The 14,857-nt window shown below is 43.0% G+C and overlaps 1 protein-coding gene across 1 annotated transcript in view; it reads left to right on the top strand.

The window, feature by feature from the left end:
- FIS1 (fission, mitochondrial 1) overlaps positions 1-14,857 on the top strand; it is a 231,324-nt gene that overhangs the window by 202,898 nt on the left and 13,569 nt on the right. The window contains exon 4 of the mRNA XM_053718341.1: positions 3,302-3,407. Within this exon, the coding sequence (XP_053574316.1) occupies positions 3,302-3,407 (106 nt within the window). The remainder of the gene's footprint in view (positions 1-3,301; positions 3,408-14,857) is intronic.

Here is a 14,857-nt window from a genome sequence, read left to right as displayed (position 1 = left end):
GTGCCCAAGAAAGAGGGAACCTTCAGACCAATCTTGGACTTAAAAATCCTAAACAAATTTCTAAGAGTTCCATCATTCAAAATGGAAACTATTCGAACCATCCTTCCCATGATCCAAGAGGGTCAGTACATGACCACAGTGGATTTAAAGGATGCCTACCTTCACATACCGATTCACAAGGATCATTATCGGTACCTAAGATTTGCTTTCCTAGACAGGCATTACCAGTTTGTAGCTCTTCCCTTCGGATTAGCTACGGCTCCAAGAATCTTTACAAAAGTTCTGGGCTCACTTCTGGCGGTACTAAGACCGCGAGGCATAGCGGTGACTCCGTACCTAGACGACATTCTGATACAAGCGTCAAGTTTTCAAACTGCCAAGTCTCAAACAGAGATAGTTCTGGCATTTCTGAGGTCGCATGGGTGGAAGGTGAACGTGGAAAAGAGTTCTCTATTACCACTTACAAGAGTTCCCTTTCTAGGGACTCTTATATATTCTGTAGAGATGAAAATTTACCTGACAGAGGCCAGGTTATCAAAACTTCTAAATGCTTGCCGTGTCCTTCATTCCATTCCACACCCGTCAGTAGCTCAGTGCATGGAAGTTATCGGCTTAATGGTAGCGGCAATGGACATAGTACCATTTGCGCGCCTGCATCTCAGACCGCTGCAATTGTGCATGCTAAGTCAGTGGAACGGGGATTACTCAGATTTGTCCCCCCTACTAAGTCTGGATCAAGAGACCAGAGATTCTCTTCTATGGTGGCTCTCTCGGCCACATCTGTCCAAGGGGATGACCTTTCGCAGGCCAGATTGGACGATTGTAACAACAGACGCCAGCCTTCTAGGCTGGGGCGCAGTCTGGAACTCCCTGAAAGCTCAGGGATCGTGGACTCAGGAGGAGAAACTCCTCCCAATAAATATTCTGGAATTAAGAGCAATATTCAATGCTCTCCTAGCTTGGCCTCAGTTAGCAACTCTGAGGTTCATCAGATTTCAGTCGGACAACATCACGACTGTGGCTTACATCAACCATCAAGGGGGAACCAGAAGTTCCCTAGCGATATTGGAAGTCTCAAAGATAATTCGCTGGGCAGAGTCTCACTCTTGCCACCTGTCAGCGATTTACATCCCAGGCGTAGAGAACTGGGAGGCAGATTTTCTAAGTCGCCAGACTTTTCATCCGGGGGAGTGGGAACTTCATCCGGAGGTCTTTGCTCAACTGATTCTTCGTTGGGGCAAACCAGATCTGGATCTCATGGCGTCTCGCCAGAACGCCAAACTTCCATGTTACGGATCCAGGTCCAGGGACCCGGGAGCGGTGCTGATAGATGCTCTGACAGCCCCTTGGGTCTTCAACATGGCTTATGTGTTTCCACCATTCCCGATGCTTCCTCGTTTGATTGCCAAGATCAAACAGGAGAGAGCTTTGGTGATTCTGATAGCGCCTGCGTGGCCACGCAGGACCTGGTATGCAGACCTAGTGGACATGTCGTCCTGTCCACCGTGGTCTCTGCCTCTGAGACAGGACCTTCTAATTCAGGGTCCTTTCAAACATCCAAATCTAATTTCTCTGAGGCTGACTGCATGGAGATTGAACGCTTGATTCTATCAAAGCGTGGCTTCTCGGAGTCGGTTATTGATACCTTAATACAGGCTAGGAAGCCTGTTACCAGAAAAATTTACCATAAGATATGGCGTAAATATTTATATTGGTGCGAATCCAAGAGTTACTCATGGAGTAAGGTTAGGATTCCTAGGATATTGTCCTTTCTACAAGAGGGTTTAGAAAAGGGCTTATCTGCTAGTTCATTAAAGAGACAGATTTCTGCTCTGTCTTTTCTTCTACACAAACGTCTGGCTGAAGTTCCAGACGTTCAGACTTTTTGTCAGGCTTTAACTAGGATTAAGCCTGTGTTTAAGACTGTTGCTCTCCCGTGGAGCTTAAACTTAGTTCTTAATGTTCTTCAAGGCGTTCCATTTGAACCCCTTCATTCCATTGATATCAAGCTGTTATCCTGGAAGGTTTTGTTTTTGATGGCTATTTCCTCGGCTCGAAGAGTCTCTGAGTTATCTGCCTTACATTGTGATTCTCCTTATCTGATTTTTCATTCAGACAAGGTAGTTCTGCGTACTAAACCTGGGTTCTTACCTAAGGTAGTTACTAACAGGAATATCAATCAAGAGATTGTTGTTCCATCACTGTGTCCTAACCCTTCTTCAAAGAAGGAACGACTTTTGCATAATTTGGACGTAGTCCGTGCCCTAAAGTTCTATTTGCAGGCAACTAAAGATTTTCGTCAAACTTCTTCCCTGTTTGTCGTTTACTCTGGACAGAGAAGAGGTCAAAAGGCTTCGGCTACCTCTCTCTCTTTTTGGCTTCGTAGCATAATACGTTTAGCCTATGAGACTGCTGGACAGCAGCCTCCTGAAAGGATTACAGCTCATTCTACTAGAGCTGTGGCTTCCACCTGGGCCTTTAAAAATGAGGCCTCTGTTGAACAGATTTGCAAGGCTGCGACTTGGTCTTCGCTTCACACCTTTTCAAAATTTTACAAATTTGACACTTTTGCTTCTTCGGAGGCTATTTTTGGGAGAAAGGTACTTCAGGCAGTGGTTCCTTCTGTTTAATGTTCCTGCCTTGTCCCTCCCTTCATCCGTGTACTTTAGCTTTGGTATTGGTATTCCATAAGTAATGGATGACCCGTGGACTGAATACACTTAACAAGAGAAAACATAATTTATGCTTACCTGATAAATTTATTTCTCTTGTAGTGTAGTCAGTCCACGGCCCGCCCTGTCTTTAAGGCAGACCTAAATTTTAATTAAACTCCAGTCACCACTGCACCCTATGGTTTCTCCTTTCTCGTCTGCTTTGGTCGAATGACTGAATATGACATGTGAGGGGAGGAGCTATATAGCAGCTCTGCTGGGTGATCCTCTTGCAGCTTCCTGTTAGGAAGAGATATATTCCATAAGTAATGGATGACCCGTGGACTGACTACACTACAAGAGAAATAAATTTATCAGGTAAGCATAAATTATGTTTTTTTATATTTTTGTAGCCAGATTGATTCCTGTAAAAGAGCCACAATCTATGATCTGTGCAAATACAGATTTTTGTGTGTTGCTTTTTCACAAGTATAAATTTGGCTCTGAAATTAATGCCACAAAGGACCAATTAGACCAGTTGCTTCCACATTTAGACTTTGTGTGGATTTGTTCAAGTGTGTTATGGTTTTGACAAAATAGATGTTATATGGTTATACATAATTTCGATTCTTTTTCATTCACATTGATAGGAGTATGAAAAGGCTTTGAAGTATGTCCGAACTCTTCTGAAATCAGAACCAAAGAATTCACAAGCCCTGGAACTGGAGAAAGTCATAGAAAAAACAATGCAGAAAGGTGCGCAATGTAATATGAATGTAAATGAGTGGCAAGAGTCAAATGTGGGAAAAAATAACTGGGAACAATGGTTTATCTGTGGATGAGGGTGGCTACTAAGGACAGTAGCCTTAAATCGGGGACGGCAAAGCCCTAAATATGCACTAGGACAATAACTCCTATTAATCCTAAACGGAACGGCAACTTATATGGTGCCAGCTTTTCCAAAATGGCAGCTGCCATTAGAAATTTACTGTGCACTTGTGTGACATGGAAAATAGCTCTGTTTATCATTTGTGAAAAAAGTTGCTAGTTTTCTCAGTGTTCATGAAAGAAAAAGTCTAATTTCTTACTCATGTACTGCATTTTTTTTATCTAGACCAGGGCTGCTTATCTTAATTTCTAGCTATATGTGTTGTATGCAATTCAAAGCATGATACTGGTGGACATTTATATTTCGTAACCTGAATAGACTCCATAGGAATCCATATCATGATATATATTAACTGGCACTAGGAGGAGGTCAAGAACCCTCACAAGAGCTTTAATTCCTACCACCACCTCTCCCCACTCAGTTTGTTCTTGGCCTCTGACGAGAGAGGTTGAGAGAGGTGCTCTGCAAGCAAGATTTTATTATTTTGTTTCTAATCATTTATTACATACAGATCTGATTCAAGACCCAGTACCCCTCTTCCATCTTGGCTCAGGGAAGACTTCAGGATAATGTCTCTAAGATTCTGAGTAAAGTAGAGGTAAAGGAATACATCAGTTATGGCATGTCAGTACCCTCATTGATCTCTCAGCCATAAATGCTCTCAGGCATCGCGGGTACCCCATCCCTTAGCCTCCACCTGAAGGGTTGCTGGTATATTTGGAAGTATCCTCTGCAGCATATTAACTTGAACTGGATGGGCTCTCTACTGTACTGTATCAGCAGTCAGTGAGGGAGAAAGGCTTCAGCAAGTTGGTAAGATACAGTGGAGGGGTGCTGCAGTCCAGGTAAGTGACTCCAGACACTAAACCCAACCCAGGAACTATCCCTAGTACTCTCCTTATATAGGTACTACATAGTTCGGGGTTCACAGCCTTTGCACATAGCGTTTTACCTATATGTTTAACACCAAAAATTTCAGAATTAAGAGTTAAAAACTTTTATTCCTTTGCCCTATTACCCCTTAGCAGCTCTCGTATGTTTTTGTCTTGAGTTCACATTTTCTTCTGTTATGTGTGATCAGTCCACGGGTCATCATTACTTCTGGGATATAACTCCTCCCCAACAGGAAATGCAAGAGGATTCACCCAGCAGAGCTGCATATAGCTCCTCCCCTCTACGTCACTCCCAGTCATTCTCTTGCACCCAACGACTAGATAGGATGTGTGAGAGGACTATGGTGATTATACTTAGTTTTTATAACTTCAATCAAAAGTTTGTTATTTTACAATAGCACCGGAGCGTGTTATTACCTCTCTGGCAGAGTTTGAAGAAGAATCTACCAGAGTTTTTTACTATGATTTTAACCGGAGTAGTTAAGATCATATTGCTGTTTCTCGGCCATCTGAGGGAGGTAAAAGCTTCAGATCAGGGGACAGCGGGCAGATGAATCTGCATTGAGGTATGTAGCAGTTTTTATTTTCTGAATGGAATTGATGAGAAAATCCTGCCATACCGTTATAATGACATGTATGTATACTCTACACTTCAGTATTCTGGGGATGGTATTTCACTGGAATTACTCTGTTAAAAGTACATTAAACCTTTTAATAGGTATTTATTATGTTAAACGTTTTTGCTGGAATGTAGAATCGTTTGCATTTTCTGAGGTACTGAGTGAATAAATGTTTGGGCATTATTTTTCCACTTGGCAGTTGCTTGTTTTAATTGTGACAGTTTCGTTTCTCTCTCACTGCTGTAGTGTGAGGGGGAGGGGCCGTTTTTGGCGCTCTTTGCTACGCATCAAAAATTTCCAGTCAGTTACTCTTGTATTTCCTGCATGATCCGGTTCATCTCTAACAGAACTCAGGGGTCTTCAAACTTCTTTGGAGGGAGGTAGATTCTCTCAGCAGAGCTGTGAGACTTATATATTGACTGTGATTAAAAACGTTGCTCTGTAATTTTTATGTTTCAAATTTAATTATTGTTACTTTACTAATGGGAACAAACCTTTGCTAAAAGTTGTGTTGTTTTCAAGGATTGATGCTATAACTGTTTTTCAGTTCATTATTTCAACTGTCATTTAATCGTTTAGTGCTTCTTTGAGGCACAGTACGTTTTTGTTAAATAAGATTGTAACCAAGTTGCAAGTTTATTGCTAGTGTGTTAAACATGTCTGATTCAGAGGAAGATACCTGTCATTTGTTCCAATGCCAAGGTGGAGCCCAATAGAAATTTATGTACTAACTGTATTGATGCTACTTTAAATAAAAGCCAATCTGTACAAATTGAACAAATTTCACCAAACAGCGAGGGGAGAGTTATGCCGACTAACTCGCCTCACGTGTCAGTACCTGCATCTCCCACCCGGGAGGTGCGTGATATTGTGGCGCCTAGTACATCTGGGCGGCCATTACAGATAACATTACAAGATATGGCTACTGTTATGACTGAAGTTTTGGCTAAATTACCAGAACTAAGAGGCAAGCGTGATCACTCTGGGGTGAGAACAGAGTGCGCTGATAATACTAGGGCCATGTCTGATACTGCGTCACAGCTTGCAGAGCATGAGGACGGAGAGCTTCATTCTGTGGGTGACGGTTCTGATCCAAACAGATTGGATTCAGATATTTCTGAATGACTGGGGTAGGCGGAGCCTAGGAGGGATCATGTGACCAGCTTTGCTGGGCTCTTTGCCATTTCCTGTTGGGGAAGAGAATATCCCACAAGTAAGGATGACGCCGTGGACCGGACACACCGTTGGAGAAAGTAATTTATCAGGTAAACATAAATTCTGTTTTTAAATTTAAATTGGAGAACCTCCGTGTATTACTAGGGGAGGTTTTAGCGGCTCTTAATGATTGTAACACTGTTGCAATACCAGAGAAATTGTGTAGGTTGGATAAATACTTTGCGGTACCGGCAAGTACTGACGTTTTTCCTATACCTAAGAGACTAACTGAAATTGTTACTAAGGAGTGGGATAGACCCGGTGTGCCGTTCTCACCCCCTCCAATATTTAGAAAGATGTTTCCAATAGATGCCACCACACGGGACTTATGGCAAACGGTCCCTAAGGTGGAGGGAGCAGTTTCTACTTTAGCTAAGCGTACCACTATCCCGGTGGAGGATAGCTGTGCTTTTTCAGATCCAATGGATAAAAAATTAGAGGGTTACCTTAAGAAAATGTTTGTTCAACAAGGTTTTATATTGCAACCCCTTGCATGCATCGCGCCGATTACGGCTGCGGCAGCATTTTGGATTGAGTCTCTGGAAGAGAACCTTAGTTCAGCTACGCTGGACGACATTACGGACAGGCTTAGAGTCCTTAAACTAGCTAATTCATTCATTTCGGAGGCCTTAGTACATTTAACCAAACTTACGGCTAAGAACTCAGGATTCGCCATTCAGGCACGTAGGGCGCTGTGGCTAAAATCCTGGTCAGCTGATGTAACTTCTAAGTCCAAATTACTTAATATACCTTTCAAGGGGCAAACTTTATTTGGGCCCGGTTTGAAAGAAATTATCGCTGACATTACAGGAGGTAAGGGCCACGCCCTGCCTCAAGACAAAGCCAAAGCTAAGGCTAGACAGTCTAATTTTCGTCCCTTTCGGAATTTCAAAGCAGGAGCAGCACCAACTTCCACTGCACCAAAACAGGAAGGAGCTGTTGCTCGTTACAGACAAGGCTGGAAACCTAACCAGTCCTGGAACAAGGGCAAGCAGGCCAGGAAACCTGCTGCTGCCCCAAAGACAGCATGAATCGAGGGCCCCCGATCCGGGACCGGATCTAGTGGGGGGCAGACTCTCTCTCTTCGCCCAGGCTTGGGCAAGAGATGTTCAGGATCCCTGGGCGCTAGAGATCATATCTCAGGGATACCTTCTAGACTTCAAATTCTCTCCCCCAAGAGGGAGATTTCATCTGTCAAGGTTGTCAACAAACCAGATAAAGAAAGAAGCGTTTCTACGCTGTGTACAAGATCTGTTATTAATGGGAGTGATCCAGCCGGTTCCGCGGTCGGAACAAGGACAAGGGTTTTACTCAAACCTGTTTGTGGTTCCCAAAAAAGAGGGAACTTTCAGGCCAATCTTGGATTTAAAGATCCTAAACAAATTCCTAAGAGTTCCATCGTTCAAAATGGAAACTATTCGGACAATCTTACCCATGATCCAAAAGGGTCAGTACATGACCACAGTGGATTTAAAGGATGCTTACCTTCACATACCGATTCACAAAGATCATTACCGGTATCTAAGGTTTGCCTTCTTAGACAGGCATTACCAGTTTGTAGCTCTTCCATTCGGATTGGCTACGGCTCCAAGAATCTTCACAAAGGTTCTGGGTGCCCTTCTGGCGGTACTAAGACCGCGAGGAATTTCGGTAGCTCCGTACCTAGACGACATTCTGATACAAGCTTCAAGCTTTCAAACTGCCAAGTCTCATACAGAGTTAGTTCTGGCATTTCTAAGGTCGCATGGATGGAAAGTGAACGAAAAGAAGAGTTCTCTCTTTCCTCTCACAAGAGTTCCATTCTTGGGGACTCTTATAGATTCTGTAGAAATGAAGATTTATCTGACAGAAGACAGATTAACAAAGCTTCTAAATGCATGCCGTGTCCTTCATTCCATTCAACTCCCGTCAGTAGCTCAATGCATGGAGGTGATCGGCTTAATGGTAGCAGCAATGGACATAGTACCCTTTGCACGTCTACATCTCAGACCGCTGCAATTGTGCATGCTGAGTCAGTGGAATGGGGATTACTCAGACTTGTCCCCTACTCTGAATCTGGATCAAGAGACCAGAAACTCTCTTCTATGGTGGCTTTCTCGGCCACATCTGTCCAGGGGAATGCCATTCAGCAGGCCGGACTGGACAATTGTAACAACAGACGCCAGCCTACTAGGTTGGGGCGCTGTCTGGAATTCTCTGAAGGCTCAGGGACAATGGAATCAGGAGGAAAGTCTCCTGCCAATAAACATTCTGGAATTGAGAGCAGTTCTCAATGCCCTTCTGGCTTGGCCCCAGTTAAAAACTCGGGGGTTCATCAGGTTTCAGTCGGACAACATCACGACTGTAGCTTACATCAACCATCAAGGAGGGACAAGAAGCTTCCTAGCAATGATGGAAGTATCAAAGATAATTCGCTGGGCAGAGTCTCACTCTTGCCACCTGTCAGCAATCCACATCCCGGGAGTGGAGAACTGGGAGGCGGATTTCTTGAGTCGCCAGACTTTTCATCCGGGGGAGTGGGAACTTCATCCGGAGGTCTTTGCCCAAATACTTCGAAGTTGGGGCAAACCAGAGATGGATCTCATGGCGTCTCGCCAGAACGCCAAACTTCCTCGCTACGGGTCCAGATCCAGGGATCCGGGAGCGGTTCTGATAGATACTTTGACAGCACCTTGGAACTTCGGGATGGCTTATGTGTTTCCACCCTTCCCGCTGCTTCCTCGATTGATTGCCAAAATCAAACAGGAGAGAGCATCAGTGATTCTAATAGCGCCTGCATGGCCACGCAGGACTTGGTATGCAGATCTAGTGGACATGTCATCCTGTCCGCCTTGGTCTCTACCTCTAAGACAGGACCTTCTGATACAGGGTCCATTCAAACATCAAAATCTAACTTCTCTGAAGCTGACTGCTTGGAAATTGAACGCTTGATTTTATCAAAACGTGGTTTTTCTGAGTCGGTTATTGATACCCTGATACAGGCTAGGAAGCCTGTTACCAGAAGGATTTACCATAAGATATGGCGTAAATACCTATACTGGTGCGAATCCAAAGGTTACTCCTGGAGTAAGGTTAGGATTCCTAGGATATTGTCCTTTCTACAAGAAGGTTTAGAAAAGGGTTTATCGGCTAGTTCATTAAAGGGACAGATCTCAGCTCTGTCCATCTTGTTACACAGGCGTCTGTCAGAAAATCCAGACGTCCAGGCCTTTTGTCAGGCTTTAGCTAGGATCAAGCCTGTGTTTAAAACTGTTGCTCCGCCATGGAGTTTAAACCTTGTTCTTAACGTTCTACAAGGAGTTCCGTTTGAACCCCTTCATTCCATTGATATAAAGTTGTTATCTTGGAAAGTGTTATTTTTAATGGCTATTTCTTCGGCTCGGAGAGTCTCTGAGTTATCAGCTTTACATTGTGATTCTCCTTATTTGATTTTTCATTCAGATAAGGTAGTTCTGCGTACAAAACCTGGGTTCTTACCTAAGGTAGTCACTAACAGGAACATCAATCAAGAGATCGTGGTGCCTTCCCTGTGCCCGAATCCTTCTTCAAAGAAGGAACGTCTTCTACACAATCTGGATGTAGTTCGTGCCCTCAAGTTCTACTTGCAGGCAACTAAGGATTTTCGACAAACGTCTTCCCTGTTTGTCGTGTACTCTGGTCAGAGGAGAGGTCATAAGGCTTCGGCTACCTCTCTCTCCTTCTGGCTTCGTAGCATAATTCGTTTAGCCTATGAGACTGCTGGACAGCAGCCTCCTGAAAGAATTACAGCTCATTCTACTAGAGCTGTGGCTTCCACTTGGGCCTTTAAGAATGAGGCCTCTGTTGAACAGATTTGCAAGGCTGCAACTTGGTCTTCGCTTCATACTTTTTACAAATTTTACAAATTTGACACTTTTGCTTCTTCGGAGGCTATTTTTGGGAGAAAGGTTCTTCAGGCAGTGGTTCCTTCTGTATAATGAGCCTGCCTATCCCTCCCGTCATCCGTGTACTTTTGCTTTGGTATTGGTATCCCAGAAGTAATGATGACCCGTGGACTGATCACACATAACAGAAGAAAACATAATTTATGCTTACCTGATAAATTTCTTTCTTCTGTTGTGTGATCAGTCCACGGCCCGCCCTGTTTTTTAAGGCAGGTAAATATCTTTTAAATTATACTCCAGTCACCACTTCACCCTTGGTTTCTCCTTTCTCGTTGATTCTTGGTCGAATGACTGGGAGTGACGTAGAGGGGAGGAGCTATATGCAGCTCTGCTGGGTGAATCCTCTTGCATTTCCTGTTGGGGAGGAGTTATATCCCAGAAGTAATGATGACCCGTGGACTGATCACACAACAGAAGAAAGAAATTTATCAGGTAAGCATAAATTATGTTTTTTCCTCTCAAACCAAAAAAGCCAGTTTTGCTTATTATTTTGGAGTCCTGTCTTTACCCCTATCTAACATGACTGACCCATTGGAAGAGAGCCTTGGGAATATACTGCAGTCCATTATGCAAAACTGTTCTAGTGGACCAAATTAACCAGCTGTGTGCAAATTGTGTCCACATCTCCAATTTGCAACCCATAATCCTGTCATTATGGCATATGGCAGACTTTTAGTGCCCATGCCTATATATTTGGTTCGGGGGATTCCACTGACTTTTCTACAGAGTTTAAAACAAGTCTTCAAAAGACTATGATTGAGTTTTTAACGGCTATCCTCAAGCTTAAGCAAAAATCAGGAGATTTACCTCACACCACCTGTTACACGCAGAGTCCTATTCCCCAGGCTCAGTTACCACCTAGCTTACAAAGTTCTGACTCGGCTGAGTCTCTTTCTGAGGGTGAAATCTCCTCTGAGGGCCCTGATCCAATAAATGAGCCAGAGACTGATTCCACTTTAGATTTAAAGTGGACCATATCCGCTTTCTGCTTCAGGAAGTTTTGAATACCTCAGAACTATCAGAACCAAATCCAGAGGATTGCAAACCTGTAAATAGGTTGAATCAGGTTTTTAAAGCTCTGCCCAAAGTGACTAAGGCCTTTGAAGCAGACCTGGTTACAAAATACATAGCCAAAGAATTCAAGAAACCAGACATTCCTTTTGCATCTTCTTGCATGTTTTAAATAATGTATCCACTTTCAGAGAATAATTTAACAGCCTGCAAAGTAGTCCTTAAGCAGTGGTCCCTATAAGGCCAGTTTTGTCGGCCCAGCAGTGAAACCATTAATTAGAGCAATTGGCAAACACTACACAATGCACACTGAAAGGTGTGGTTCAATTATTAACTGTTTCACAGCTGGGCCACTTACAAAACTGGCCTTGGAGGGAACACTGTCCCTACGGTTGATGGAGCTATTTCCACCTTTTCTGATCAATCTCCTGAAGATATTAGCAATTGCGTTAAAGTCCTTAAAATAGCTAATGATTTCATTTCTGATGCTGTATTTGCCATCATCAAAATTGATGTCAAGAATATGTCCATTGCTGTTTTATTAAGGAGAGCTTTTTGGCTTAAATCTTGGTCAGCTGATATGGTCTCTAAGAATATGCTATTATCAATCCCTTTTGAAGGGAAGATGCTTTTTGGATCGGAATTGATTATATTATGAAAACTGTCACTGGGGTAAAAAGGGCTTTTCTACCTCAGAACAAAAAGTCTAAGGGAAGTACAAACATTCCTTTCTCTTGTTAAGTGTATTCAGTCCACGGGTCATCCATTACTTATGGGATTATATCTCCTTCCCAACAGGAAGTTGCAAGAGGATCACCCAAGCAGAGCTGCTATATAGCTCCTCCCCTCACATGTCATATCCAGTCATTCTCTTGCAACTCAACTAGATAGGTCGTTGTGAGAGGTCTGTGGTGTTTTTATACTTAGTTTATTTCTTCAATCAAAAGTTTGTTATTTTAAATGGCACCGGAGTGTGCTGTTTGTTCGCAGGCAGTATTTAGAAGAAGAATCTGCCTGCATTTTCTATGATCTTAGCGGAAGTAACTAAGATCCACTGGCTGTTCTCGCACATTCTGAGGAGTGGGGTAACTTTCAGAAAGGGAATAGCATGCGGGGAATCCTGCAAACGAGGTATGTGCAGTAAATTATTTTTCTAAGGAATGGAATTGACTAAGAAAATACTGCTGATACCGATGTAATGTAAGTACAGCCTTAAATGCAGCGGCGACTGGTATCAGGCTGATGAATGTATGTACAATAAGTAATTTTCTAAGGAATGGAATTTGACTAAGAAAATACTGTTAATACCGAAGTATTGTATAAGCCTTAACTGCAGTAGAAGCGACTGGTAGCAGGCTTATTAATAACACTATCTAACTTTTAAAGTGTATGTTTAAAACGTTTACTGGCATGTTATTCGTTTTTTGTGAGGTACTTTGGTGATAAATCTTTTGGGGCATGAAATTTTCCACATGGCTGTTGTTTATTTCTATATAGAAACGATTAACTGAGGTTTCCCACTGTTGTAATAGGAGTGGGAGGAGCCTATTTTAGCGCTTTTTTGCACAGTAAAAATTCAGTTTCAGTCTTCCTGCTTCTTCCTCCTTGATCCAGGACATCTCTAGAGAGCTCAGGGGTCTTCAAAAGTCATTTTGAGGGAGGTAATCAGTCACAGCAGACCTGTGACAGTATGTTTGACTGTGATAAAAAGCGTTAATTGTTAATTTGATTATCCGTTTTTGGGTATTAAGGGGTTAATCATCCATTTGCAAGTGGGTGCAATACTTTTCTAACTTAATACATTTACTGTGAAGATTTGTTTGCTATAACTGATTTGGTTCTTTATTTCAACTGTGACGTGTTTTTTTTTTTTTTTTTGTGCTTCTTAAAGGCGCAGTAGCGTTTTTTATATTGCTTGTAAATTTACTTGAAAGGTTTTTTCCAAGCTTGCTAGTCTCATTGCGAGTCTGTTTAAACATGTCTGACACAGATGAATCTGCTTGTTCGCTATGTTTGAAGGCCAATGTGGAGCCCCACAGAAATATGTGTACTAAATGTATTGATGTCACTTTGAATAAAAGTCAATCTATATCTGTAAAGAAATTATCACCAGACAAGGAGGGGGAAGTTATGCCGACTAACTCTCCTCACGTGTCAGTACCTTCGCCTCCCGCTCAGGGGGCGCGTGATATTGTGGTGCCAAGTGCATCAGAGAGGCCCATACAAATCACTTTGCAAGACATGGCTGCTGTTATGACAGAGGTATTATCTAAATTGCCTGAATTAAGAGGCAAGCGCGATAGCTCTGGGTTAAGGACAGAGCGCGCTGATGATGTGAGAGCCATGTCTAATACTGCGTCACAATTTGCAGAACATGAGGACGGAGAGTTTCATTCTGTGGGTGACGGATCTGATCCAGGGAGACCGGATTCAGAGATTTCTAATTTTAAATTTAAGCTTGAGAACCTCCGCGTATTGCTAGGGGAGGTATTAGCGGCTCTGAATGATTGTAACACGGTTGCAATTCCAGAGAAAGTATGTAGGCTGGATAGATACTTTGTGGTACCGGTGTGTACTGACGTTTTTCCTATACCTAAAAGGCTTACAGAAATTATTAGCAAGGAGTGGGATAGACCCGGTGTGCCTTTTTCCCCACCTCCGATGTTTAGAAAAATGTTCCCGATAGACGCCACCACACGAGACTTATGGCAGACGGTCCCTAAGGTGGAGGGAGCAGTTTCTACTTTAGCTAAGCGTACCACTATCCTGGTGGAGGATAGTTGTGCTTTTTCGGATCCAATGGATAAAAAACAGAATTTATGTTTACCTGATAAATTACTTTCTCCAACGGTGTGTCCGGTCCACGGCGTCATCCTTACTTGTGGGATATTCTCTTCCCCAACAGGAAATGGCAAAGAGCCCAGCAAAGCTGGTCACATGATCCCTCCTAGGCTCCGCCTACCCCAGTCATTCGACCGACGTTAAGGAGGAATATTTGCATAGGAGAAACCATATGGTACCGTGGTGACTGTAGTTAAAGAAAATAAATTATCAGACCTGATTAAAAAAACCAGGGCGGGCCGTGGACCGGACACACCGTTGGAGAAAGTAATTTATCAGGTAAACATAAATTCTGTTTTCTCCAACATAGGTGTGTCCGGTCCACGGCGTCATCCTTACTTGTGGGAACCAATACCAAAGCTTTAGGACACGGATGAAGGGAGGGAGCCAATCAGGTCACCTAAATGGAAGGCACCACGGCTTGCAAAACCTTTCTCCCAAAAATAGCCTCAGAAGAAGCAAAAGTATCAAACTTGTAAAATTTGGTAAAAGTGTGCAGTGAAGACCAAGTCGCTGCCCTACATATCTGATCAACAGAAGCCTCGTTCTTGAAGGCCCATGTGGAAGCCACAGCCCTAGTGGAATGAGCTGTGATTCTTTCGGGAGGCTGCCGTCCGGCAGTCTCGTAAGCCAATCTGATGATGCTTTTAATCCAAAAAGAGAGAGAGGTAGAAGTTGCTTTTTGACCTCTCCTTTTACCGGAATAAACAACAAACAAGGAAGATGTTTGTCTAAAATCCTTTGTAGCATCTAAATAGAATTTTAGAGCGCGAACAACATCCAAATTGTGCAACAAACGTTCCTTCTTTGAAAC

This window comes from Bombina bombina, chromosome 6, assembly GCF_027579735.1.
Source record: "Bombina bombina isolate aBomBom1 chromosome 6, aBomBom1.pri, whole genome shotgun sequence".
In the NCBI taxonomy this organism is placed as follows: Eukaryota; Metazoa; Chordata; class Amphibia; order Anura; family Bombinatoridae; genus Bombina; species Bombina bombina.
This window is presented reverse-complemented; position numbering and strand designations above follow the sequence as displayed.